The sequence below is a fragment of the Solanum verrucosum genome, unplaced genomic scaffold (genome assembly GCF_900185275.1).
Source record: "Solanum verrucosum unplaced genomic scaffold, falcon-dt-bn FXZP01000051.1, whole genome shotgun sequence".
NCBI classification, from domain to species: domain Eukaryota; kingdom Viridiplantae; phylum Streptophyta; class Magnoliopsida; order Solanales; family Solanaceae; genus Solanum; species Solanum verrucosum.
This window is the reverse complement of record NW_026020110.1, coordinates 2,931,364-2,956,560: the sequence shown is the minus strand read 5'-3', so window position 1 is coordinate 2,956,560 and position 25,197 is coordinate 2,931,364. Positions and strand designations below refer to the sequence as shown.

General features: G+C 34.8%; 3 protein-coding genes across 3 annotated transcripts in view; 2 read left to right on the top strand and 1 right to left on the bottom strand.

Moving 5' to 3' along the window:
• LOC125825392 (protein disulfide-isomerase-like) overlaps window positions 1-4,697 on the top strand; it is a 14,002-nt gene extending 9,305 nt beyond the window's left edge. The window contains exons 4-13 of the mRNA XM_049504738.1: window positions 676-706; window positions 791-1,078; window positions 1,158-1,343; window positions 1,440-1,565; window positions 3,277-3,411; window positions 3,500-3,619; window positions 3,769-3,886; window positions 4,017-4,129; window positions 4,208-4,424; window positions 4,570-4,697. Coding sequence (XP_049360695.1) covers window positions 676-706; window positions 791-1,078; window positions 1,158-1,343; window positions 1,440-1,565; window positions 3,277-3,411; window positions 3,500-3,619; window positions 3,769-3,886; window positions 4,017-4,129; window positions 4,208-4,420 — 1,330 coding nt within the window. The 3' untranslated portion in view covers window positions 4,421-4,424; window positions 4,570-4,697. The remainder of the gene's footprint in view (window positions 1-675; window positions 707-790; window positions 1,079-1,157; window positions 1,344-1,439; window positions 1,566-3,276; window positions 3,412-3,499; window positions 3,620-3,768; window positions 3,887-4,016; window positions 4,130-4,207; window positions 4,425-4,569) is intronic.
• A 1,719-nt stretch (window positions 4,698-6,416) lies between these two features.
• On the bottom strand, window positions 6,417-6,767 carry LOC125825373 (uncharacterized). Its single transcript, XM_049504714.1, has one exon. The coding sequence runs from the start codon at window positions 6,765-6,767 to the stop codon at window positions 6,417-6,419; it is 351 nt and encodes a 116-aa protein (XP_049360671.1).
• A 17,303-nt stretch (window positions 6,768-24,070) lies between these two features.
• LOC125825372 (uncharacterized) lies at window positions 24,071-24,904 on the top strand. Its single transcript, XM_049504713.1, has one exon. It carries the CDS (start codon window positions 24,071-24,073, stop codon window positions 24,902-24,904), a length of 834 nt encoding a protein of 277 aa, XP_049360670.1.
• Window positions 24,905-25,197: the final 293 nt, after the last annotated feature.

Below are 25,197 nucleotides of genomic sequence, written 5' to 3'. Positions count from 1 at the left end.
TAGTAATTAAATGTGCTTTTCCTTTTAATCTTTTGACCAGTCTTGATTCGTACCTTCAGATCTGAAGCTCAGTAGGTGCCACAAACACAAATACACTTTTCCCTTCTCACTGACACTCCTCTTTTGGATTTACTTACTCCTTCCATCATCTCTCCGTCATAATTTATAGTATTTTTCGTAAAGTATTTTAATATTTAATTTTTAAAAAAAATATTAAATTAATGTAATTTAATTTAATTAATTTAATTTTTTGAAAAGTGTAACATGATAATTGAAAGTGGACGAGTGGAGTATAAAATACTTTTAGAGTAGAGACAATTAATAAATATAAATGAGTAGCTTCAATTTGTTTGGCTATGAGCTGGGTCAACCTTAAGTAGACAGTATTTGGGATGTAGTTATAGCGCTATGTAATGGCTGCATTTCAACTCTCTATTCTAAATTGCTATTTTCAATTTGATTAGTAGTATTTAAGAATTATGCTGCGGGTCATTCATTTACATCTCAGTTCGTAGATGAATAATTATTATCTTGGTAGTATATATATCTGATTATGCCTTCCTTATTAATGGACCTAATGCCTAAAACAAAAATATTTTTGCATGTCTTTCTATATGATTGAATTTTTTTTTAGACATTAGACATGATTGTATACCCTCTGTGTGATTAATTTAGGTGTGGATACTGCGAGCAACTTGCGCCAAAGGTACTAATCCAATTGCTATGACGTTTTTTGTTTTTGGCTTTATCAATATTTACTATGTAATTGTTTTTTGTTATATGATGGCAGTACGAAGAAGCAGCTTCGGTGTTGAATAATCATGATCCTGCAGTTATTCTTGCTAAAATGGATACAACAATTCCAGAAAATGCTGAACTTGCAAGAAATTACACCATTAATGGTGTTCCAAGCATTAAGATCTTCCGTAATGGTGGCAAGACGGTTCATGATTACAAAGGTACTCGTGAGACAGAGGGTATAATTGCTTATTTGAAAAAACATGGGGGCCCTGCATCTCTTGAAATCAAAACCAAGGAAGATGCTGCAACCTTTATTGATGAGAAAAAGATTGTTGTTGTAAGTATATATTACTGCTTTCTACTGCAAGTTTTCAACTCTCTTTATTCATTTGCCTCATTACTCTTTTTTTTTTTAGGCTGGCATATTTCCACAACTCTCTTTAGAGAAGATCATCAATTTCACTGCTTTAGCTGAAGATTTACGAGTAGATTACGATTTTGTTCACACACTTGATGCCAAACTCCTTCCTCGTGGTGGGCTGGTTGATAAGCCATCTATCCGTCTATTTAAGCCATTTGATGAACTTTATGCTGATTTCGAGGTATTTTGATTGTTATATGTCATTCTAGCAATTTGAGACAACTCTCTTCGGTTTTCAATACTCTAGCTTTGTAGTTAAATGTGCATTTTATCCCAGGATTTTCAACTTGAGGCAATGCAGAATTTCATTGAAGAAACTAGTGTTCCAATCATGGCTATTCTTGATGATAATCCAGAAAACCAGCAATTTGTTAACCACTTTTTGCATAGTCCAGGAGACAAGGTACACAGCTTCTTAAAATTATGTATTGCAGAACAAGCTCATCTAAATATAAAGAATGTGTAGAAGAATATCTTTTGTAATGGTTTTGCATGTCTATCATCATGCAAAGTCATGTAGACGGTTCTACAAAGATTATGTAAAAAGATTACGGTTCTAGCTTGTGGAGGGTGGTTTTGTTGTAAATCTTTCTAGAACCGTCTGCCTAGTCCTGTAAAAACTTTCTTTGAAGCCTTTTCCAGTTTTATTGTAACTGTCACTGGTTATTGTAACAAAGACAAGTAGTAGGTAGGAATGCTCGATAAAGTGCTTTCCATGAGTATTTTCTTGCCACCCTTCGACAAGTACCACTTTTGCTGACCTGCAAGTATCTTCTCAACCCTTTCAATTACAGGATTCCACACCGCAAGGTCCTTATGCAACGCTACCGTAGGCAATCCTAATTAAGTAGTTGGGAGAGATCACACCTTGCAATTGAACACTTGATCTAGCCCTTCAATATTTTGCACTTCACCCACAGGAAAAATCTCACACTTGTTAAGATTTATCTTGATCCTCTGACACGATCTGGAATCACACCAAAACCTGTTTTGAGTGTGTGAGACCCTTACATTGCTTTGCTCCCCAAGTGAAGCCAAGAATCCCCTTAAGCAACCTCCACTGACCGCCCTATCCATCATCTTACTGATAAAATGCATAGGGAGTGGTGGGTGCTTCTACCTGAGGCCCCTCGAGTTCTCAAAAAAGCCACAAGGGCCACACTTAACAAAGACGGGGAATCCGATGGTGGAAATGCACACTCTAATCCACCTCCTCTGCTTAGCTCCAAAACTCATCTGCACCATTATGTAGTCAAGGAACTCCCAGTTCACTTGGTAATGAGCTTTCTTCGGGTCCAACTTGCAACGGATGTTTGGTTCTCCTTTTTTCCTTCTAGAATCCAACTTCATTTGCCACCAAAGTAGCATCCAAAATCTGTTGCTTTTCCAGTACAAAATTAAAGACTATCCCCTCACTCTTGACCTCTAACTCACTTCCTCCTAGTACAAATGCTGGTAAAATTCCCTCAATTTCGCAGCTGCTACCCGATATCCGGGGAGGGGGGGGACTGTTCACCTCCCTCCCCCCCAAACTCATTCATTAGTTCTTTCTTTTTCACCCCTACCCTGCCAAAGACCCCTTTGTTCCACTCTCTTATATCTTCCTTTAAATTCCTTGCAAGTCGGAAAGAAGGTGTACCAGAGACTTCATTGAAATTTGTCGCATTAAGCCACATGTTCTCAAGGAAAGGCGCATGAGCATGATAAGCATATGCTCTGAGATCATTTTGGGCAACGGAATCTGCAACAAATTTGGCATAAATAACACCTGAAACTCATATGAATCTCCCTTTTATTACAAGTTTTCCAAGGTTAAGCAAGCCTGTATTTGCCACCAACCATGCAAAACAAACTATTTTGAAGGAGCCTTGATTTCCCAGATCTGCTTCCAAGGCAAGTTGTTGCCTACCAAACTATTTCTAAGAGTAAGGAAGGGTGAATTCACTATAATCATTGACCCTTGTTGCTGTTTGATTTGAAGATTTGTGTTTTCTTTCTGACTTTTGTTCCAAAAAGGTTTTGCTGTCTTTCTTCTTAAAAAAAATGCTGCACTTTATTAAACAATTTGTATCTCCTTTTCTTTGAGATTTTCAACCAATATTTGGAATTTGTAGGTATTTCTATTTCTGAACTTCAGCACTGATCTTGATGCTTTCAAGTCCAAGTACTATGATCTTGCACTCAGTTACAAGGGAAAGGAAACAAACTTCCTCTTGGGAGATGCTGAGACTGGTAAAAGGGCCCTTCAGGTTATTTCCTCCTCCTTTGAATCAATCTGCATATATTACATCCTTTCCCAATGGGAGAGAAGTGTGAGTTGAATGTTCTCGATTGCAGTATTTTGGATTGGACACTGATCAGGCACCTTTAATCTTCGTACTTTCCATGGGTGGCACAAAATACGTTCAGCGACATGTACAACCCGATAACCTTGCATCTTGGTTGAAGGATTGTAAGGTAATGAATCTGAACATGTTTTCTAGTACTCGATCAAACTTCACATATCTTCTCTTTTCTAGGTTAGGAATGTGAGATATGCTACTTTTATTTTTCGAATCTCCTTTTTTGTCTCCAATTTGTTACACTCTTTTCTTATATGAATACAGGACGGAAAGTTGAAGCCATACTTGAAGTCACAGCCTATTCCAGAATTTAACAATGAAACTGTGAAGGTGGTGGTTGCAGAGACTCTTGACGATATGGTGTTCAATTCGGGGAAAGATGGTTTGTATCATTCAAAAATCAACAAGATTATGTTATATTGTCTACCAACAGATTTTGTTGATGTTATTATTGATGTTGATTCTAGTGCAGCCTATTGTCTAATACATTTTGTTGTTGTTTTTCTTTGCAGTACTGTTAGAGTTCTATCAACTTGGGTGTAGATATTGTGAGGAGTTTGCTCCGGTCTTGGATGAAATAGCTCTCTCATTTGAAAAAGATCCTCATGTCGTGATTGCTAAAATTGTACGAATCGCTCTACCCGTCTGTCTTGTCTATTATTTCCCCACTTCTTCTTACCTACTACCATGTCATTTCCTCTAGGATGCAACCGAAAATGATATACCTCGTGACGTATTTGAAGTTGAAGGATTCCCAACTTTATACTTGAGATCTGCAACGGGTAGGTTGTCACGGTTCGAGGGTAATAGAACAAAAGATGCCATTATTGAATTTATCCAGACAAACAGAGGTAGCCCGGCCTTTGATTTTAGCATATCACAAACTCAAACAGATTCAGTGAAGGATGAGTTGTAAGGAGGTAATGTCTTTAATCAACCATATGTATTGATTTCTTCCTTCTAGTTTGAAATTGAGCTTCTTTTACTTTCAATTCAACTAAATAAATAAAAAGGGTACAAATTAGTTATGCAACAGAATGATCTTATTTGCTTTCCTTTTTGCAGGTGTGCAGCCTTTCTTTTGTCAACTGATGGATATGTTATATTTTCTTCTTTTCTTTCACCTCTCGTACCAATAAGTTGCTTCTATGCCATGCACTTGCACTGCTTATTAATAAACTAGTTTCTGGGCACGTGCTTTGCAGGTGAATCCAATATTATTTAATATAAATTTTTAAAAATAACAAAATATGTGATGAATAACACAGTTTATTTTTTAAAATAAAAGATATATAAGCTTGAAATAAATAAGAGTTTAATCTATTTATGTATACTCACGTCCGCACATATCTCACAAACACACAAATATAATGAGCAGAGGAAATAAAAGAAAAACAAATATAGAATATGGTGATGAAAAGAGTATGCATGGTGAGAGGAACTCAGTCATATATATGTATTAGTATTTTTCTCTTTAATTGATGAATCACCCAAACAACTTATGCCCCTTGCACTTGCAAGATAAATCATTTGACAATCAAACAAAATTCCAGTTTCAATAGCCTAAAATTTAATCGATATATTCCCAACACATATCCTAAGAGAATTACTTAAGAGCTATGAGTTTGGAATAATTCCTAAAAATACATGTCATTTTAAATGAAATAATAGAGTGCAAATCTTCCCTTATATATTTTGATTAATTGAAAACATTGGTGAAGCTAATGACAAGAAACAATATGGTGAAAATAGTTAATCATAATATATTACTAAAAGTGGGAAGCTCCTGACCTCAAAGTTGGATTACCATTTTGCCCTTCCACTTATCCAAACCTCAAAGTTGGATTACCATTTTGCCCTTCCACTTAATTAAAATGATTAAATGTCTAATTAAGTAATAATATTTTAATAACATAATTTGAATTCCAAGAGTTGTACTTTAATTCTTTAGTTATGACATTACAAATTTCTTTTGTTTTCTACTTCTTTTTAGCTTTCATATGTTAAAAAAAAATTCATATCCTTTTACCTTCTATAAAACCAATAGCTTTAGCCTTTGGTCCATTGTCAATTTATTATAATGCTTTGTTCTTCAAAATGCTCAAAATTTGGTGTATGCACAACACTCTCTAGATAAAGGTATATTCTTTTTATATTAGTTTAACTTTCCTTTAAGTTGTGTAGACCTCTATTTTTCCTTTAATAATCTATGTTCTCTTTTGCTCTTTGTTGTTCATTGCTTGCATCTTCAATCTTCAGATTTTGTTTTATATTAATTACGTGACTTATTTTGCTTAGTCTTCTTTTGAAATTCTTGCATCTGCTCAATTTTTTCCTTTTTATTTTTTATTTTTTTATTTTAAGAAATTTATACTAATTAACATAGACTACACGTGCAATGTACGTGTTTGAGAACTAGTTTACTATAATGATAATGGTTTTATTCCAAGAAACCAGTCTTTGTTAAAAGGGCATTCCACAATTTGCTAACACCTCCACACATAGAAAAAGGAACAATTTGACTCCTAGCAACTCTTCTAGCAATATACATTCATGAGGTGGTACAATTTCACAACCATAATCATCACAATATACATCTTCTTATACAATATAATCAACATTTCCATAATAATCTTTATGCATACTATGGTATATACAAATTAAAATTGAAATCATTAGATTCTTTACTATTCAATATTTGAAATTCACTAGCTCGATTAGGGATAGCCTATTGCTTTACTAATAAGAAAACTATAAAAGGACAGAGCAGTGCACAAAACATTCTCCTCTTCGTACAGAGTTCAATGAAAAGATGCAACCCAATGAGATGTGATATACGCAGTCTACCACAATGCAAGATTCAACAGCTGATTTCACAACTCAAACCTGTAACCTATAAATCACATTGGTAGTTAATTATTTTTTTCCAAAAACCCAGTCTTGGTTAAAATAGCATTCCTCATTCTACTAAGATCTCTTCCCTTAAGTGTCCTCCCAACACCTTCACACATAGAAGGAGGATCAATTTGACTCCTAGCAACCCTCTTAGCCAAATATTCATGTGGTGACAACATTCCAATATCATCACAATCTTCATCTACTTCAACACTTTCACTGTAACTACCATTCTTCATGGATGTACTTGATGATTTCTTCTTGTAAATCTTGGACCTATAAGGAATGTTAATAGGAGCTGATGATTGTTTTGGCAGATGAGTAGACTCATTGTTGCTAATTGTAGCAATTTTAGCTATTGGGATCATCTTTGAAGTAATGGATAATTCTTCTTCACAACATGTTCACTCCATACATTTTTTTCTTGAAAATCTCAATTAAATTCCATTGATTTTCCTTTACTACAAAATAAAACTCTATCATGAATCATGATGTTTCCAACAAGAGGAAATTTTTTTAAAAAAACAAATAAAGAAGAGAAAACACTATTATCATGAGTTAATTCTCAAAATAATTCAAGAATGAGTATGAAAAAAATGGGTTTCTTGAATGAGCCTTTAAGTTCTATATATTGTTGGTATAAAAATATTTATACAGTTGCTCAAACTCTTCAAAATGTCATTGAGTGTGTATCGAATCCTTCAAAAATAGTCCTTTTTTGGAGAATCCAGCACGATTATGGCAACAATTTTGAAGAGTTCAAGCAACATAGCTTGCTTGTGTGTATATTTTTTACATTGACAATAGCTACCACTTAAGAATCATTCAAGAAATCAACATTTTTCACATAACACTCAAGAATCATTCAAGAAATCAATATTTTTCTTACAATGCCACGATTGTGTGTTGAATCCTCAAAAGATATTTTAATTTTTTGAGGATCCAACACGAATGCAGCAACAACATAACAATCAAGTCATTAATAAGATAATAACATATAAATCACTATAACATACATGAATTGATAACCTTACAAAAAATGCTACTACTAACCTGATAGTATAAAAATATTTTCACTGGCGATATATATAACTATTACTCTTTGAGTACTAAGAACCAACTAGCAAATTTTCCCAAATATTATAGGTCTAGTTGGGTTATCTTGGAAATCATCAAACACAAGAACCTTCCTTCACTTTTGGACAAATAGCTCTTAAAAAAAGGAAAACTTTTTTATCTTGTTTTCTAAAAAATGGTACATTGAATTGAATAGCATATTCCACTAAAATACACAGATTTCAAATGCTTATCTTATAAGGAAAAAATGGCAAAAACAGAGAGACAATTAATAACAACAATAAACATACTCAATGTAATTTCAGAAGTGAAGTCTGAAAATGTGGTGTATATGCGTGCAATCGTAACTCCTATTTAGTGAAGGTAGAGACGTTATTTCTGATAATTAGTGAGTTAAATAACGACAATAAATAATACAGTAATTGAAGTGAAGAAAACAATAGTAATATTAAAATTGAAGAATAAAATAATCTCACGAATGAAACGTGAGAAGGTAAAGTGTATACATATCTTTCTCGTAGCTTGTCATGAGAAAAAAAAAAATTCGAAGCAGAATTGCAAGAAAAACACAATAGCGAAAATAAGAAAGATACAAAATAAAGTAGAAAAAGCCTAAAAGAAAATGATGGTTTTCATGAAAAATTTAGTTCCACTATGTGTTCTCATGAATTCCATTTCTCTTCAAAAATTGTTTGTAACTAAAACTTTAAAAGGAAAATTGAGGAATTTTTGGTACATGAAAGTTTAAAAAGTGCCCATAGATTATATGAAGTTGTAAACAAATAGTGAAATTAAGGGCCCATGGGAATTCACAAAAGATGTTAAAGTTGCCTATTTTCAGTGAATATTTATTTTAGGGATAAGGCACAAGTATTCCAAGATTATGATCGAAATTTCATACACACATCTTAACTAAACTAAGGTCCTATTATCCCTGAATCTATTTTATTTTGTAATTTTGTACATTTTTTGACTTACGTGACATCCAAACATCTCACACGCGCCTCAACTACATGAAATCCTGAAGTTTACAAAATTTTAGACTCTAACTATGATTTATTTCAATTGAGAATTTGAATATGTAATAGAATTAATATTCATATCATATATTTTTATTTTAAATATAATTTTTTTAATATATATTATGTATAATCTCAAACGTCCATTGTGTAATCATATGAGATATGCCACCTAATTTAATCATACACATCTATATCAATTGAAACATGCGAAAGATTTTACAACTTATTGAGGTTAATGTGTATGATTATTAAAGGAAATGATTAATTTAAGTGGCTAACGTATCTATGTAATAAGTGCTTTAAAATATACATGGATATTTTTTCAAAATTTAGTTGAATGTCATGTGTTTAGGTGTTCAATCGGAAACAATTTATTATATAGAAGATTTCAATTTGCTAAAATTAAAACATAATTTTGTTTAAATGTTTAGAACGGGGCCCTTAAAGAAACTTTAAATTTATTCTCCGACAACTTATAAGTTATGAGTTTGACCCATAAAATCAACTAATGATGTTTGTGTTAGAGAAAATTATCTGTGTCACACATTTTTTCAGGAATCTTTTTGGATCCTATATAAATACAAAATGTTTTATGCACTCAACTGTCGTTTTTTTTTTGTTAAATACTTAATATGTATGTGATAGACAAATGGGGTCAGATACAAAAATTAGTAAGAGATTTGTGCAAAATACATAGTCGAATAATTCATAGAGATTTGTGCAAGTTAAATCTAATAAATGTCATGTTCATTTGAACTCAATTTTAGTTTAAAGCTTATATATTGAAAAAAATTTATTATATAAGTATAAATAATAATTTATGTCACGATAAGAAAATCGAGTGTAATGGCACATGTCTTATCCCACCAAGACAGGTCAACCTAAACCCAAATAAACATGATAAATACGGAAATAAAATAGAATACAGGGCTAACATAATATGAACATTGTAAATAAATATAACATAACTCAAAATGTCCCCAAAAACTGATGTCACATGTACAAGCCTCTAAGTATTAAATTGGATTCAAAGAAAATATAAGTCTGAATTTCTTTATATCTAAAACAGAACAAGACATAGTGAAAGAGTATGATGTCTATCGAGATGACAAGCAGCTAACTCATGAACTCTCAAATCAAGCCTTAGACAAAGATAAGAAGAGAATGGTCAAGATGATCCGGACTTGTAACCTACACTAGTGTAGAAAGAAAGGAAGTGAATACCAAACAACAACAATACTCAACAAGCACCCCCAAATGACTCTAAGTTAAGTAATACAAAGCACAAGTACTACAACACACAATCCAAACCTCCATAAACTACAATCTGCATAGAATCAATCAACCCAACCTAACAGTCTTCACTCAATAACAACATAATACATATAGAACATTACAACTTGCACCTCAACACATATAAATGTATATACCATTACAATCTTCTGTAATTCAACAATCACAAGGCCACAACATCACTCATGAATATCATAATACAAGGATGAAATGCAATGCAATGTAGTGAAATGTCATATAAAGTGATGCATGTCTGTTCTAATGATACGCACCCACTGAATCTCAGTCTTGGACTCATGGGGGACATATCTGTCATGCAATCATCACAACGTGTGAAACAATCCTCGATATTAAGAAATCTGTCACGGCGTGCAACACATCCCTCAAAATCATAGTATACATCGCAGTATGCGACACATCCTCGATATAATAAAATTTGTCACGACGTGTGACAGGTCCCTCGAATGAAATATCCTCTTGTGGTTTTATTATTTTTCATCAACATCACATAGTGCCTCAATTCCAATACGAATAGGCATGTACAAATATTCAGTGAAAGGATAAAATTCCAAACACCAACAACCAATCACAATTAATCAAGGCACTTCATACAATAGTATAACAATAATTTCCTTTTTACACCACAATATCAACACTAGAATTCATTCAATATTTAATAAGAACAAGAATATTACTAATTCTTTCATCAATTTTCATTACTCCCATTTACACAACAAGGCATACAAGGTGTAATACACTTAACGAAGGGACAAGAGGTCCACTTGCCTTAAGGGGAGAAATCAAATCAAAACTTGAACATTTTCTCCACGTCAATCCACAAAATCTACACCAAATAATCAAATATAGAATACTCATAAGAAAATATGAACGATGACACCCATAATGTTGATTTTAAACATCGAGTTGGAAACAATCTAAGAAGTCAATTATGAGCACCAAGGATAAATCTGAATTTTTCATAATACCCAAAGGTTTTGAAACTCACAAGTGAAATAGTAAAGAGAGATGAGTTGAAATCATGGTCAAAACTCTAATTTACTTAAAACACAAGTTCATGAGAAAAATCCCCAATACTCGGGTTCGAAATTCCGACTCAAATTTAAAATATTTCTTGAAAATATCTTATCCATGTTTAGGGAAGTTCAAATATAAAATTTTATTCCAAAATGGAGTTAAACCTTCAAATACTCAATTTATCAAACTTTAACCCGGGGAAAAGCTCAAATTCTCATGCTTATACGCGGTTAATATGAAGAAAATAATTGATGAATCAACAAGCTATGTTAATGCCAAAAATCAGTTTATCTATAACATAAGGATCATAAATATACATTTTTTCATAGAAAACTAAATTCAAATCAACAAAATCTTAGTTTTCCCCAAGAACTTAACAGATAAGGAAAGAAAATCAAATGAAGAAATCATGAGAGAAAGCCTAAATGAGGATTGGATACTAACCCTTATATTAAATCTAGAAGAATGCTGCAAGAATCATTCTATTCTATGCTCTAGAACTCTCAATATGCTCAAAATACCAAATGAACACAATCTAAAATTTTAAATACATGAACAACAATATTTACACCTAAAAGAGTCGTAACTTCCTCATACGATAGTGAAATGACCCAATTATTTTCCATAAATGTCTTAAATAATGATATGAACTTGTATGTTCAATCGAAACTCAATTTTGTGTTCATTTGTCCAATCAAATTATATTATTTCTGCTCGATAAATAATTATTTCATATATCGCGATAAAAGTCCAATATCGTTTTAGCGAAAATGCACCAACATTTGAAGATCAATCCTATAATTTATGATCAAACTTTCAGAATAATTTTTCAATCTTTAAAACTAATAACAAGCCTTTTAGTTGACACAAATTGCTAAAACAACGCCATAGCACCTAGAAAGCTTAGAAATTCACCCAAAACTCATTCAGAACCTCCGGAACATAAACCAAATATGCTACAAGCATGAAAATGATATTTGAACTCAATGAAATCATCAAAACTCTCAAACAAGGTCACCTTAACCTGATGTTGACTAAAGTGAAATTTAACTGAAGAATTTCCAAATTTCTAAATAAGGACATGAAATTCATCCAAAAGCTTCAGGAACTGAACTAAACCTTTAATTAGACCAAATATCACCAATCAGACCTAGTAGAATCATCAAAACTCGAAAATGACCTTTCTAACCTCAAACGTTGACTTAAGTTAAATTTGAGCCTTAACTTTTCCCGCATCTTGTCCAATGGCTCAAATTTAAACCAAAAGCCTTGAGACCCAAACCAACAGTACATCTAGACCAAAAATCACGTTCCGGAGTTGATGCAACTGACGATATTCCATTCTGAGACTCAACTCCAAATGTTGACTAAAGTCAACCATTTCAACTTAAAAGCTTCTGAAACTCCAATACTTCCAAAAAAATCTCAACTTTTCGATTTGGTTTACAATCTAACCTCAAAAGTTGATCAAACATGACTCGAGGGAACTATCAGGATTGGTAAAATGATAATTTTTCAGAAAATTTCAAAAATGACGTTCATGATCATTACAATTTAAACTTAATAGTCGAATGAAAAGTGATCGAATTGTAAATCTCAATTTATAATATTAAAAATCTAAATTTCATATTTGTTGATAATGATGACATTGTTTTAATTTAAGCACACTTCTTAAGAAGTCACTCATCCCTTCACTAAATGTTCTTCATTTTTAATAAGATCAATTAAATATTATTTTCTTATTATATACTAAAATAATTTACTTATCTTAATAAGGTTAACACTGGTGAGCTGAGCTCAATAGATTATAGCAACTCATGTAGCTCAGTTAGTGAGTTGTCCAAATCTTCATTCTAGTGATGAAGGTTCGAATTTCAATACTTTATAACAATTATTTTTAGAATAATATTTATTACAACGATTAAGATTTATTTGAAATAGATCATTTATGTCATGTTATATTCATATATATTTCTATAATAATATTTTACTATAATAAAAAAAAAAATCGGTACGATCTCAATATAAAAAGATTTGATTATGTAACAAAAGTAAAATGTGGGTCTTCATTTACATGATATATTACTATGTCTATTTTAAAAACATTGCATAGTCCTTTTAGAATTTAGTTTTCATTTAGGACGTACTTTTTTGACAAAAGTGTAATTAATCATCATCATATCTATCTATCTATATATCTATCTATATCTATATCTATATTACCTTAAAAGTATGAACTCCAGCCTTTAATATTAAATTACTATAATATCCCTAACTTAGGTTGTGACTTTTTCAATGAGTTGTGACTTTTCCGATGAGTTGTCACTTATTTTCAAAGGGTTGTGATTTTTTGATGAGTTGTGGCTTTTCCAAAGAGTTGTGAATTTTTCAATAAGTTGTGACTTTTCCAAAGGGTTGTCACTTCTCGGAAATGTAATGACTTTTCAGATAAGACACAAAATATTTGTTCATACTACCCTTTGTTGACTATAAATAGAGGGGCTTCCTCTCATTTTTCAACCACAATTTTTTTTAATCTTGTACTCTTCTTCTTCTTGCATTTTAAATTTTTTTGTGTGATTTATTGTCATTGAGTGAGTTCGAAGTTAAAGCGGAACATGAGGTACCACTATTTTGATGAAGTAAGTCGTTCTATCCTAAAAGGGTATGTTCCATAACCTTGAGTACTTGAAGAAAATAATTTGGATGATATAATAATTATTCTTTTGCTTAATATATACCTTAGTATGTAATGTTCCAATATATGAATTTAACATGATATAGTCTAAATTCATTTTGTAACACCCCAGATTTTTTTTTCGTACTAAGATTCGAACCATCCTTCATTGTGAGTAGGATTTTATCGAGGAAATTAAAATTTCTTGACTGTTAAGGTCACTAGATGTAGAGCCTTCAGTTCCAAAAAGAATTAAAGGGAATTTGTTCAAGTCATTCCTAAGTTCCTTTAAGTTTTGGATCAACTTCAAACGACCATAACTCTCAGTACATGATGATTTAGGTGGGCTACTAGGTATCCAATGAAAGGTTTTTGAATTATATTTCCAACGCCACCGAGTTTTCTAAGTTTCGAGTTCGGATGAGTGAGATATTCCCTTTTGAAGTCAGGTTGTCCAGCTAAGGAAAGTTACCCGAAAATAGTAAGGAGTATGTTGGTCTTTTCCTTACCCAATTAGATTTAATTCGTTATTAGTAAGGTTTTAAGGGTCTAATCCTATTAGGTTCAATTTTATAATCCTTATATACAACTAGGGTTTTAGTTGAGAGTTCAAGAAGAGTAAAGAAGAGAAAATAGGAGAAAAAAGGAAAGGATCAAGGTGTTCGTCGAAGTTATTGAGTTCTCTTACGGATTTTCGCCATGGATTTGATCCCTAAGAGGTATGTAAGCTTTCATAGTATTAGGTTTGTTCACCCACACGCCAATCATGTTAATTTCAGCGTTACATTCGTTCTAGAAAGTTGAAGGTTTGATGTTCTTGATATGTATTCTTGAATTTGCTTTAGTTTTTGAATTGGGCTGAGATTGAGGAGTTCTTGAGATTATTGCGTTGATTTATAGAGTTTTTTTGAGTTAGATTCTAGTGTACATGTGTTGGGTATCTGAATCTAAAGAGAAGTTGAGAAAAAGAATCGAATTTAGGCAAATTGGAGTTAGAAAACGAAGAAGGAAAAAGTCAGGCGAATCAGGCAACCCAGTTCGCGTCGCGGACCTGCCTCCCCATTTCATAAAATTTTTCTTCGCATCGTGGAGAGGTCGCGGACCGCTCTTCCTCAAAAGTTATTTCACGACCAAATATTAAAATGCATCTCCGCATCGCGGACTTGCTTCCAGACAGTGATTTCTTGATTGTTTGTCATGTTTAACTATCTAAAAGCACTCCTAATCATCATGATATCTTTCCTACCACAAATCATAACCTTGAATTCGTAATTCAAATTCAAGGTAGAGCTAAGAGTTAAGTCTTGAAAGTTCTTTCGAACATTTTTCAGAAAGTCCCTTTGAGTCTTTTTGAGGAGTCTTCTACAATTTCTAATAACTTGTTTCAAGACTCGAGCAAGTGAGTATGAGAGTGAGGAGAATGTATTCATGAGTCTAATTTATCATCACGAGATCCTTCATATCATAAACCATAACTCTTGAATTCATAATTCACAATCAAGAGAGAGTTAAGAGTAGAGTTCGAAGAAGTCTTTGAGTTCAATTGTGAATCCATTGAGATCAACTATCGATTTAAGCTAAGATTTGAGGAAGTAAGTATGAGAATGAAAAGAGTCGTATACATGATTTCCATATTGTTATGTAGACCCTCGAGTCGAGTTGTTTCATGCCCATAATTTCGGCATGAACCCTATTTTGAGAAGTCTTTTACAACTTTTTCTAAACTTGTTTTAAGACTTGAGCACTTGAGTTGAGAAAGAGTAGAGTCGAGTTCATTTTCCTTTAAATGATATATGGAAACTAAGTACTCCCAAGAGTAAATGTTTTCACATTAAAAAGAGGAGGAAACTGAGATTTCCAAAATAGTTTTGAGCAGTTGAGTAACATTTCTTTTTAGAGAAAGATTTTGAGTAATAATCTCAAACCACAGAAAGAGTTATGTTTTTAAACATATGAGCTAGTATATTTTGGGAGTAGTATTGAGCATCGATATGGGGGAGAGTTCATACAACTCACAGACCCTATAAACTATGTAGCCAACGTGGGTATAAAGGGTCATACTTTTTAGATGATTCCTTAATTCTTTTTAGCATAGACTAGTGGATCCACTTAGTTGAGAGGTCTTATACCCTGGCAAAGTATAGGACAGTTCTGGCAGCGTGGGCAAGACGTTGTATCATGACATAGCTCATAGTGATGGTTGTCGGTTAGAGAAACTCCCATAGAGATATTTTGTATTTTTATATACACAGAGTTTATTTTGTATTTTCATATACAAACAGAGTTTATTTTGTATCCTTGCATACAAACTGAGTATATTATATTGTTAAATACACTGAGTTGCTTTCTACTATTTTAAAAGCTTTTCATATATTGCATCTCTTATTGTTGCTTTATATTGAGTTGAGTATCCAGAGTTTTAGTACCCAGATTCGAGTGTCTCATTATTGAGTTAAGCCTTATTTCGGTGAGTTGAATATCCTATTACTGAGTTGAGAAACTTATTACTAAGTTGAGTCTCTTATCCTTAAGTACTTCTGAGTTGACTAAGTTTGAGTACTTTTGAGTATCCTTAAGTATTCCTTGAGTTGAGTAAGTTTGAGAAGAGGTAAGTATGTTTCCCTTTTTATCAAGTTTCAAGCTTATGTCATGCTTTAGAATTCTCCTAACATGTTCATACATTCCATGTACTGAGCCATTTGGCCTGCATCCTTACATAATGCAGATTCAGGTATTCGGGATCATCAACAGGAGCTTCGTTGATACCACATGGAGTTCGAGTTAGCTATGGTGAGCCTCCTTGCTTCCGGAGGATTTCATTTACTTTTCAGTTATATCAGTTGTTAGGATGTCGTGGGTCTTGTCCCGACTTCCATCTTTGTCAGTTAGAGGCTTCACAAATAGACAATACAGTTTCAGAAGCTTGTTCATTTATCTTGTTAAATGTTTTAAAGATTTAAGTTGCCTATTTTATGGCGAGTTGAATAATTTATTCTTAATCAGAATTTTTCATTTGAGTTAAAGCTATTTAATTGAGTTTCATGAATTTTATTCAGTTTTTGATCTTTGTATGCTTGAGTTAGTCTTCCGCTTGTAGTCATCCAGGATGACGGTTTGCTTGGGGACTAGCAATGGTTCTCGAGTGTCGGTCACGTCCAGGGTGTAGGCTCGGGTCGTGACACATTTGTTTTTGTTAACAATTTCTCTTGTGATGTAGATATATGCTTCTGAATATCTTATTCCAAAATTTAGAGAATTGTCACGATTTATTTTTTCTTATGATTAAGACAAAATAATGACTTTATTTATCAATGCTACCTATGTGATTTAGATTGTCAGGATGTTTGCTTCAAAAAAGTTTGCTTCAAAATAGTTATTACTATATAAACATTGCCCTTTTGTTTTACTCATTTACTATTTTTAATATTGTCACGCCCCGAGCCTACACCTTGGGCGGAACTGGCACTTGAGAACCATTGATGGCCCCAAGCGAACCCTTGGCCTGGCTTAACTCTTAGCAGAAGACTTACTCATGATAAAAGAAAGTATTGAAATACAATCAAACTAAACTATCTCAACAAATTAACTTAGAATGTTTTAAAGATCCACATTCAACTGGCCAAAATGGCAATTCAAGTCTCAACATAACTGAAATGGAAAAGACTCGAGAACTAAAATCAACTAAATGTTTATGAAGCCTCTAACAACTGAGATGGGCGTCAGGACAAGACCTACAACATCCTAATGAACTAAACTAATAAAGCAATAAAAAGGCATCCTCCAAAATCGAGGAGATTCACCAACAACTCTGAAGCTCAACTGGATCAACGATGCGCTGGATGTTGATCCTGGTTACCTGAATCTGCATCATAAAAATATATAGGTCAACTGGAATTAGTACATTGAATGTACGAGCATGCGAGGGAATACTAAAACATGATATAATATTGAAAGGAATTGAACGAACAAACTTGGTCTTAACTAAACTCAACTTAACTCAATATAAAGCAATAATATAAATACTATATAAATAAAGCTTTTAAAACATGGATAACAACTCTATATATGTAGAAATACAATGATAACTCAGTTTGTATGCAAGGATACAATTTAAACTATGTTTGTATGTGAAAATACAAATAATCTCAGTGTATATGAGAATACAAAATAAAATTGTGGGAGTTTCTCTAACTGACAACCATCACTTAAGAGCTATGTGATGATACAACGTTTTATCTCACACTGTCAGGGCCATCCTATGCCTTGTCGGAGGTATAGAACCTAACTACTAAGTGGATCCCCTCGTCTATGCTAAAAAACACTAAGGAGCCATCTAAAAAGTATGACCCTTTTCTACTCATGTTGGCTACATGATTTATGGGGGCTGTGAGTTGTCTGAACTCTCCCACATATCGGTGCTCAATATTACTCCCAAAACATAACTAGCTCATATGTTTAAAACATAACTCTTTCTGTGATTTGAGATAATAGCTCAAAAACTAGCCCAGACGCTCTCTTGGAAATCAGTGTTTCCTCTCTTGATTAAATGTGAAAATATTTACTCTTTACTGAAAACAAGCTCAAAGGCTCTTTTGGAAATTGGTGTTTCCTTTCTTGATTTAAATGTGAAAACATTTACTCTATGGGAATAGATAGTCCCCATATACTCTTTTGAAGATATGAACTTCACTCTTTACTCTTCACTCAACTAAAAACTCAAGTCTTAAAACAAGTTTAAAGCATTTGCAAAAGACTTTTGAAAAGACACTAAAAACTCTCTAGACTTGGCTCTTAACTTTCCTTGAATTTGAATTTATAGATTCAAGGTTATGATTCATGTTTATGGATGATATTATGATGTTTAGACGTACCTTAGAGCGTATAAATCAACTAGAAAACATAGGTACGATTCAAGGGAACTCAAACGGAAAGAAGTGGAAAAAAGTAGAAGACCTTGCGTCCCTGGCGCTTTGAGTGGCGTCGAGCACCAGATCCCAAACTTCAAAGTCTGGGTTGGGGAGCTCTGAGTGGCATGATGCCCCAGGGCCCAAACTTCAAACACTAAAGTGGGGCGCTCTGAGTGGCGCGGCGCCCCAGGCCCCTGCCCAGAAAATCCCCAATTTTTCTTACTCGTTTTTCAATTCTAAACCCTCTAGTTTCGATTGGTTTCTTCCCCAAACACTTAGATTCGAATACACAACCAAATCATGCAAGAATCTACTAAAAAAAACCTTAAATCTCATGAAATTAACTCAAGAACTCCTCCAAAACTCAACAATCAAGATTCAAACGAAACTTTCGACAATATTCACCAAGAACTCATAAACTCTTCTTTCAAGAAAACAAACAAGCTGAAATAAATCATGATTGGCGCGTGAGTGAACAAACAAAACTTATGTGATCTCACATACCTCGTAGGGATTAACCCTTGGTGAAATCCACAAGCGAAATCTCAAGAACGACGAACTTTGGCTCGTTCTCCTCTTTTCTCCTCTTGCATTGTTTCTCTAAAAACCCTAGCGTGAAATATTTGAGTGCGTAAATTGACCCAATTAAGCTTAGACCCCTAAGTAATTACCAAAATCGAAATAAATTACTTGGGTATGGAAAAGTCCAAAATACCCCTTCAAAATTCGGTTGACTTTTCTTATTCATACACCTCGACTTCAAACAGGCATATCTCCCTCGTACAAACTCGAAAATGAGCAAACTCGGTGGAGTTGGAAAGATAATTCCAAGACCTTTCATATGGTATCTCGTAGCCCACGTAACGCATCATGTGCTTGGAGTTATGGTCATTTGAAGTTGAACCAAAACTTAGACTTAGCTTGATTTGCCAAAATTTCCAAATATAATTATTTCCAAAAATGGTTTCTTTCTAATTATAGTTCTTTCAAAAAGTGGGGTGTTACAATATCTCACCCTTGGTAACATTCGTCCTCGAATGAGATTACTCTTAGTAGGCTAAGGGTGTAATATCTAACATCCAGCTCAAACACCCAACAAGCAAATCTAACACATTCAGTATATCAATTAAAGAGTACTAAGAAGAGCATTAGTACATTGATCTGGAATTTCTCTGGGCTCAAAGAGATGTGGATATCTCTTTTTCGTATCCTCCTCAGCTTCCCAAGTAGCTTCCTCAATAAACATATTTCTCGTAAGGACTTTGACTGATGCTACTTCCTTGGTCCTCAACTTGCGAACATGGCGGTCTAGAATCTGAACAGGAATATCCTCATAAGACAAGCTATCTTTGATACCAATATCTTCAGTTGGTATTATTAGTGAAGGATCGCCCATACACTTTTTCAACATAAAAATATGAAATACTGGATGAACCGCTAATAACTCTTGGGGTAGCTCCAACTCATAATCTACATTACCAATCCTCTTGGATATTCTGTACGGACCAATATACCGGGGACTAAGTTTCCCCTTCTTACCAAATCTCATAAAACCCTTCATGGGTGAAATCTTCAAGTATACCCAATCATCTACTTCAAACTCTAAGTCTCTTCTCCTAACATCCATATAGAATTTCTAACGACTATGCACTATTTTCAACCTTTCTTGAATAACTCTCACTTTCTCCATAGCTTGATGAACTAAGTCTGGTCCTATCAACCCAGCTACACCAACTTCAAACCATCCAATAGGAAATCTGTATCTTCTCCCATAAAGAGCTTCATAAGGAGCCATCTAGATGCTAGAATGGTAACTATTGTTGTAAGCAAACTCAATGAGAAGTAGGCGATCATCCCAATTTCCTTTGAAATCAATCACACAAGCCCTCAATATATCTTCTAAAAGTTTGAATACTATGCTCTGTTTGACCATTTGTCTGAGGATGAAAAACAGTACTCAAGTTCACCTTTGAACCCAAGCCTTTCTGAAATGACTTCCAAAACTGCGCAGTAAATTGTGCACCTTTATCTGAAATAATGGAAATTGGAACTCCATGAAGTCTTACTACCTCTTAAATATATAACTTGCCATAATCCTCTGTTGAGTGGGTAGTCTTTACCGTTAAAAGTGGGTTGATTTTGTCATTCGGTCCACAATCACCCAAATCGAATCATGTTGCCTACGAGACCATGGAAAGCCAGTAATGAAATCCATATTGATCATCTCCTAATTCTATTATGTAAGTTCTTTCTGAACCATACCACCGGGCCTTTGGTGCTCTACTTTAACTTGTTGACAATTTGGGCATTTAGCAACGAACTCAGCAATACCTTTCTTCATACTATTCCACTAATATACTTCCCTCAAATCACGATACATCTTTGTGAAACCCAGATGGATAGAATACCTAGAGTTATGAGCTTTCTCCATGATCCGCTCTTGGGGTTCATCCACCCTTGGTACACATAACCTACCTTGATACCCCAATACACCATCTCCCCCTTGTTCAAAAGCCACTAATTTTTTCTTAAGAACATTTGTCTTCAATTCAAGCAAAATAGTATCTTGGTCTTGTTTCTCTTTCACTTCTGACACTAATGATGACTCAGCCCCATTCATAGATATATCGTGAGATTACGGTATTTTTGATACATTTCACTTAAGAGTTGTGTGTGTCTAGGGCCATATTGTAGTAGGAATTAATGTTTTTGTGTCATATTTGCAGGAAATAGGGTTGGACGTGGAAGTGTGAGATGACAACTAAAAATCTGTAGAATGAGCCACCCATGGAGGTGACCTATGGACTGTAGGTCCAGTCACGGTCCGTAGATGGGTGGCGTAGATGGAGCATCAGGGAAGTCTTGACCAAGTGTGGAACTACAGCTGCAAGTGATGAATTATAGGTCGATCCACGGACTATCCTGCACATTAGTCAAATGATTCAGAGAAGTTGAAGTTCTAGTACTTGATGAAATTCCTAAGTGTGGAGCCACAGAAGAGGACCCACGGACCGTAGGTTGTCCCATGGTCCATAGGTCGAGTCGTTGATCAAAGCCGCATCCAGAAAGTTTATTTTCTTATTTTGTTTCCTTTTTATGTAGGACATATTTTTCTATAAATAGGGTATGTAAACCTCATTTTTGGTGGGTGAGACACCATTGTATACTTTTATTTCTTGGTATTTTCTTGGGAATTAAACTTGCAAACTTTTGTAATTTGATTTCCTAATTTCGGTTTATAAGATTTTTGCTTTGAATTTCAATAGGAGATTGCGGGTTTCTTCTACTCAATACGTAAGTTCATGAATTCTTCTTCTAAAGATATGAATTGTGTTCTTTCAAGCATGAGTAGCTAAATCCACAACTAGGATTGTGGGAACCATGAGCAATTAACAACGTATGAATAATAACTAAGTAAATCTTGAATAGTGTTGATGCATACATTGGTAATTCTTTTGTTTAGAAGTCTTTTTAACGGTGGCCAACATTAGAACTCGCCTTATTGCTACTTGTCGGACCAAGGAGGTAGTAATAAGAAAAGAATTATCAACAGCGATTTAGTGTGATACTATATAATAGTCTAATGTCAATTGGTGCGAGGGTGAAAATTAAGCCATACATTAAGGTAAGGGTTAGTAAATTATACACACGTAGCCGGACCAAGGTGTGGAGTGAAATTCTCTATTTGGCGGACCAATCTTAGGGATACATATCTTACCACTTTGCATGTGATACACTAGGAAAGGACTACTATTATTAGGATTAGCGCGTTAAGAGCTTATGGGGAACACATACACCCTAGTTTCTCTCTCTCATTGATAACAACAAAGTTCAAATCTTGCTCACTTGTTACTTGACAACATTCAGTTATTTGTTTCACAACCCCCCCCCCCTTTACTTAATTGTCTCGGCAATAACTTGACTAAATAGATATAATAGTAAGTTAAGTTTAAGTCTAAACCATATTCCTCGTTGGATCAACCCCAACCTACAAGTTGGGTTCTTTATTTGACAATGATCGCTTCTACTTCTTTAGGGAGGTGTAATTTGAGCATATCAAATTTTGGCGCCGTTACTGAATAAGGCTTTTGGATTAAGTTTAACTACATTATTGAACTTTAGTAAATTATTTCCTAATTTTACATTTTTTTGTTTTAGTTTTCTTCGGGTTTCCACTCTAGTTATGCCAAATACACGGAGTCGAGGCGAACCATTGACCCCATACGATCCAGAGTTGAGCAAACCTTTGAGAAATATGAATAATCAAGGGGTCCGTGACAATCCACTCATAAAGGATCATGAGGAACAAGTGAATAATGAGAATGCTCAGGTTCATGGTGATAAACTACTTGGAGATGCATTGAGGGTGCAGGATCTTCTAGAACCAAGACTGTGTGATAATTACAGGGTCGAATTCAACACTGTCGAATCTGAAGGACCCATTGTTCTCCCTCCTCTACCTTCTGGGCATACATTTGTGGTGACTAGCAGTTTGATGCAGATGCTTACAGCGAGAGGTTTGTTTTCTGGTATGGCTTCGGAAGATCTGCATGGACATATGGCCAAGTTGAGGAGTGTCTGCAAGATTTGTGTGGGGCGACCGGAGTTGGATATGAATAACATCGGGTTGAGAGACTTCCCTTTATCATTGACCGGTGATGATGTTGTATGGTTTTCTGAGCTTCCGTACAACTCAATTCATACATGGGACCAATTGCACAAGGTGTTCATGGCCAAGTATTTCCCGTTGTCAAAGAAGCTGAACCACAAAGATAAACTCAACAACTTTGTGGCACTACTTGGAGAGTTTGTGATTAGTTCATGGGACAGGTTCACTGCATTCATAAGAAGTGTTCTGAACTACAGTATTGATGATGAGTCACTAAAGGAGTATTTCTACAGAGGTCAGGATGACAATGGTAAAGTTGTGCTTCATACTATCACCGGAGGATCATATGGTGAGTGTACTTTTGAGGAGATCGCTGAGAAATTGGAGAAGATTTGCCAAAATAATAAAGCATTGAGCACTAGAAAGTCAGACACCGAAAGAAACACTTTTGAAGTTCAAGCTGCAGCTAGTCAATCTGTCGATGACATTCGTGAGGAAATGGCTCATATGAGGACATAACTTGGGTTGGTGTTGAAGTGAGCGGAGGTGCAGAAAAGGTGAATGCGGTAAACTACTTGACTAGAACTCCACCACCACCAGTTGAGGAATGCTACTATGATGAAGATGCTTATTTGGTGAATGATCAGACAGGGGGTTTCCAAACCAACGCCCAAGGTTCCAACTAGGATAATTAGCGCCAAGGTCAAGGAAACCAAGGTCGGAACTATGGAAACTATAACAAAGAAGGAAACTATGTCCGGGATGGGAACCACAACCATGATAACAACTACAACCGGAATAACTATGGTAATAGGAATGAGAGGGCTGGGCCCTACATTCCACCTAGAATAGGGAATCTGGTAAAAGAGAAGTTGGGGGTAGTATGTCGCGCGTTGAGGATATGATGCAAAAGATGATGAAGAGGTTTGACGCTACTGATCAAAATGTGAAAGAGATGTGCACTGAGTTGTCCGAAATTGGTCAGAAAGTTGATGCTCACGCAGTGTCAATAAAGCAACTTGAGCAGTAGTTTAGTCAGTTATCTGCTACTATGAATACACGCCAACTGGGCACACTTTCCAACAACACCATCCAGAATCCGAAAAATGATGGGCATTGTATGGCAATTACTACTCGTGGAGAAAAGCAAACTATTGATCCCCCCATGCCATCTGATATGGAAAAAATGGTAGAAATAGAGGATGATGAGATTGAGGTTATTGGAGAGTCTAAAAATGCTACAAAAAAGGAAGCAGAGGTAACCCAAAAGGTTGTTCCCATGCCTAGACCTCTACCTCCATTCCCACAGAGGTTAGTGCAAAAGACCGAAGAAGGAAAATATCACAGGTTTATAACTATGTTGAAACAACTTTCCATCAATGTCCCGTTGATAGAAGCTTTAGAGCAAATGCATGGGTATGCAAAGATCATGAAGGACTTGGTGACCAAAAAGAGGGTTGTCAGTTGTGAGAATAATGAGAGGTTGCAGCATTGTAGTACCATTTCTACGAGATCATTGGTGCAAAAGAAAGAGGATCCTGGAGCATTCATTATTATGTGCACCATCGGTAAGATTCACTTTTCAAAGGCCTTATGTGATTTAGGAGCCAGCATTAATCTGATTCCATTGTCTATCTACAAGAAGTTGGGTTTAGGGGCTCCAAATTCAACTGCGATACGGCTACTCATTGCCGATAGAACTGTGAAGAAGCCCATTGGTGTTCTCCAAGATGTCCTTGTAAAGGTGGGGTCATTCATCTTACAGGTGGACTTTGTGATACTAGATTGTGAAGTTGACTTTGAGGTTCCCATAAACTTAGGGAGACCATTCCTTGCTACTGGGCGTGCCTTAGTTTATATGGAGAAAGGGCAGATGAAGTTCTGACTGAATAAGAAGGAGGTGAACTTTAACATCTGTAAGTCTATGAAGAAGGAAAGTGATCTTAAACCGGTATGTTTGGTGAGTCATATTTTTTAAAAAGCTGTTGAAGTGTCTAGTAAGGAGAAGTTAGGTGCAGCCTTGTGCACAGAGAAAAGCACCAGGATCAAAAGACAAAAAAGCGCAAATTAGCTCCTCGGGATCTGGTGTTGTTGTTAAATCAATGTTGCACTAGTTTCCTGGCAGATTTAGGTCTCAGTGGATCGGACCATTCAGAGTGACTCAAGTGTCCCCACATG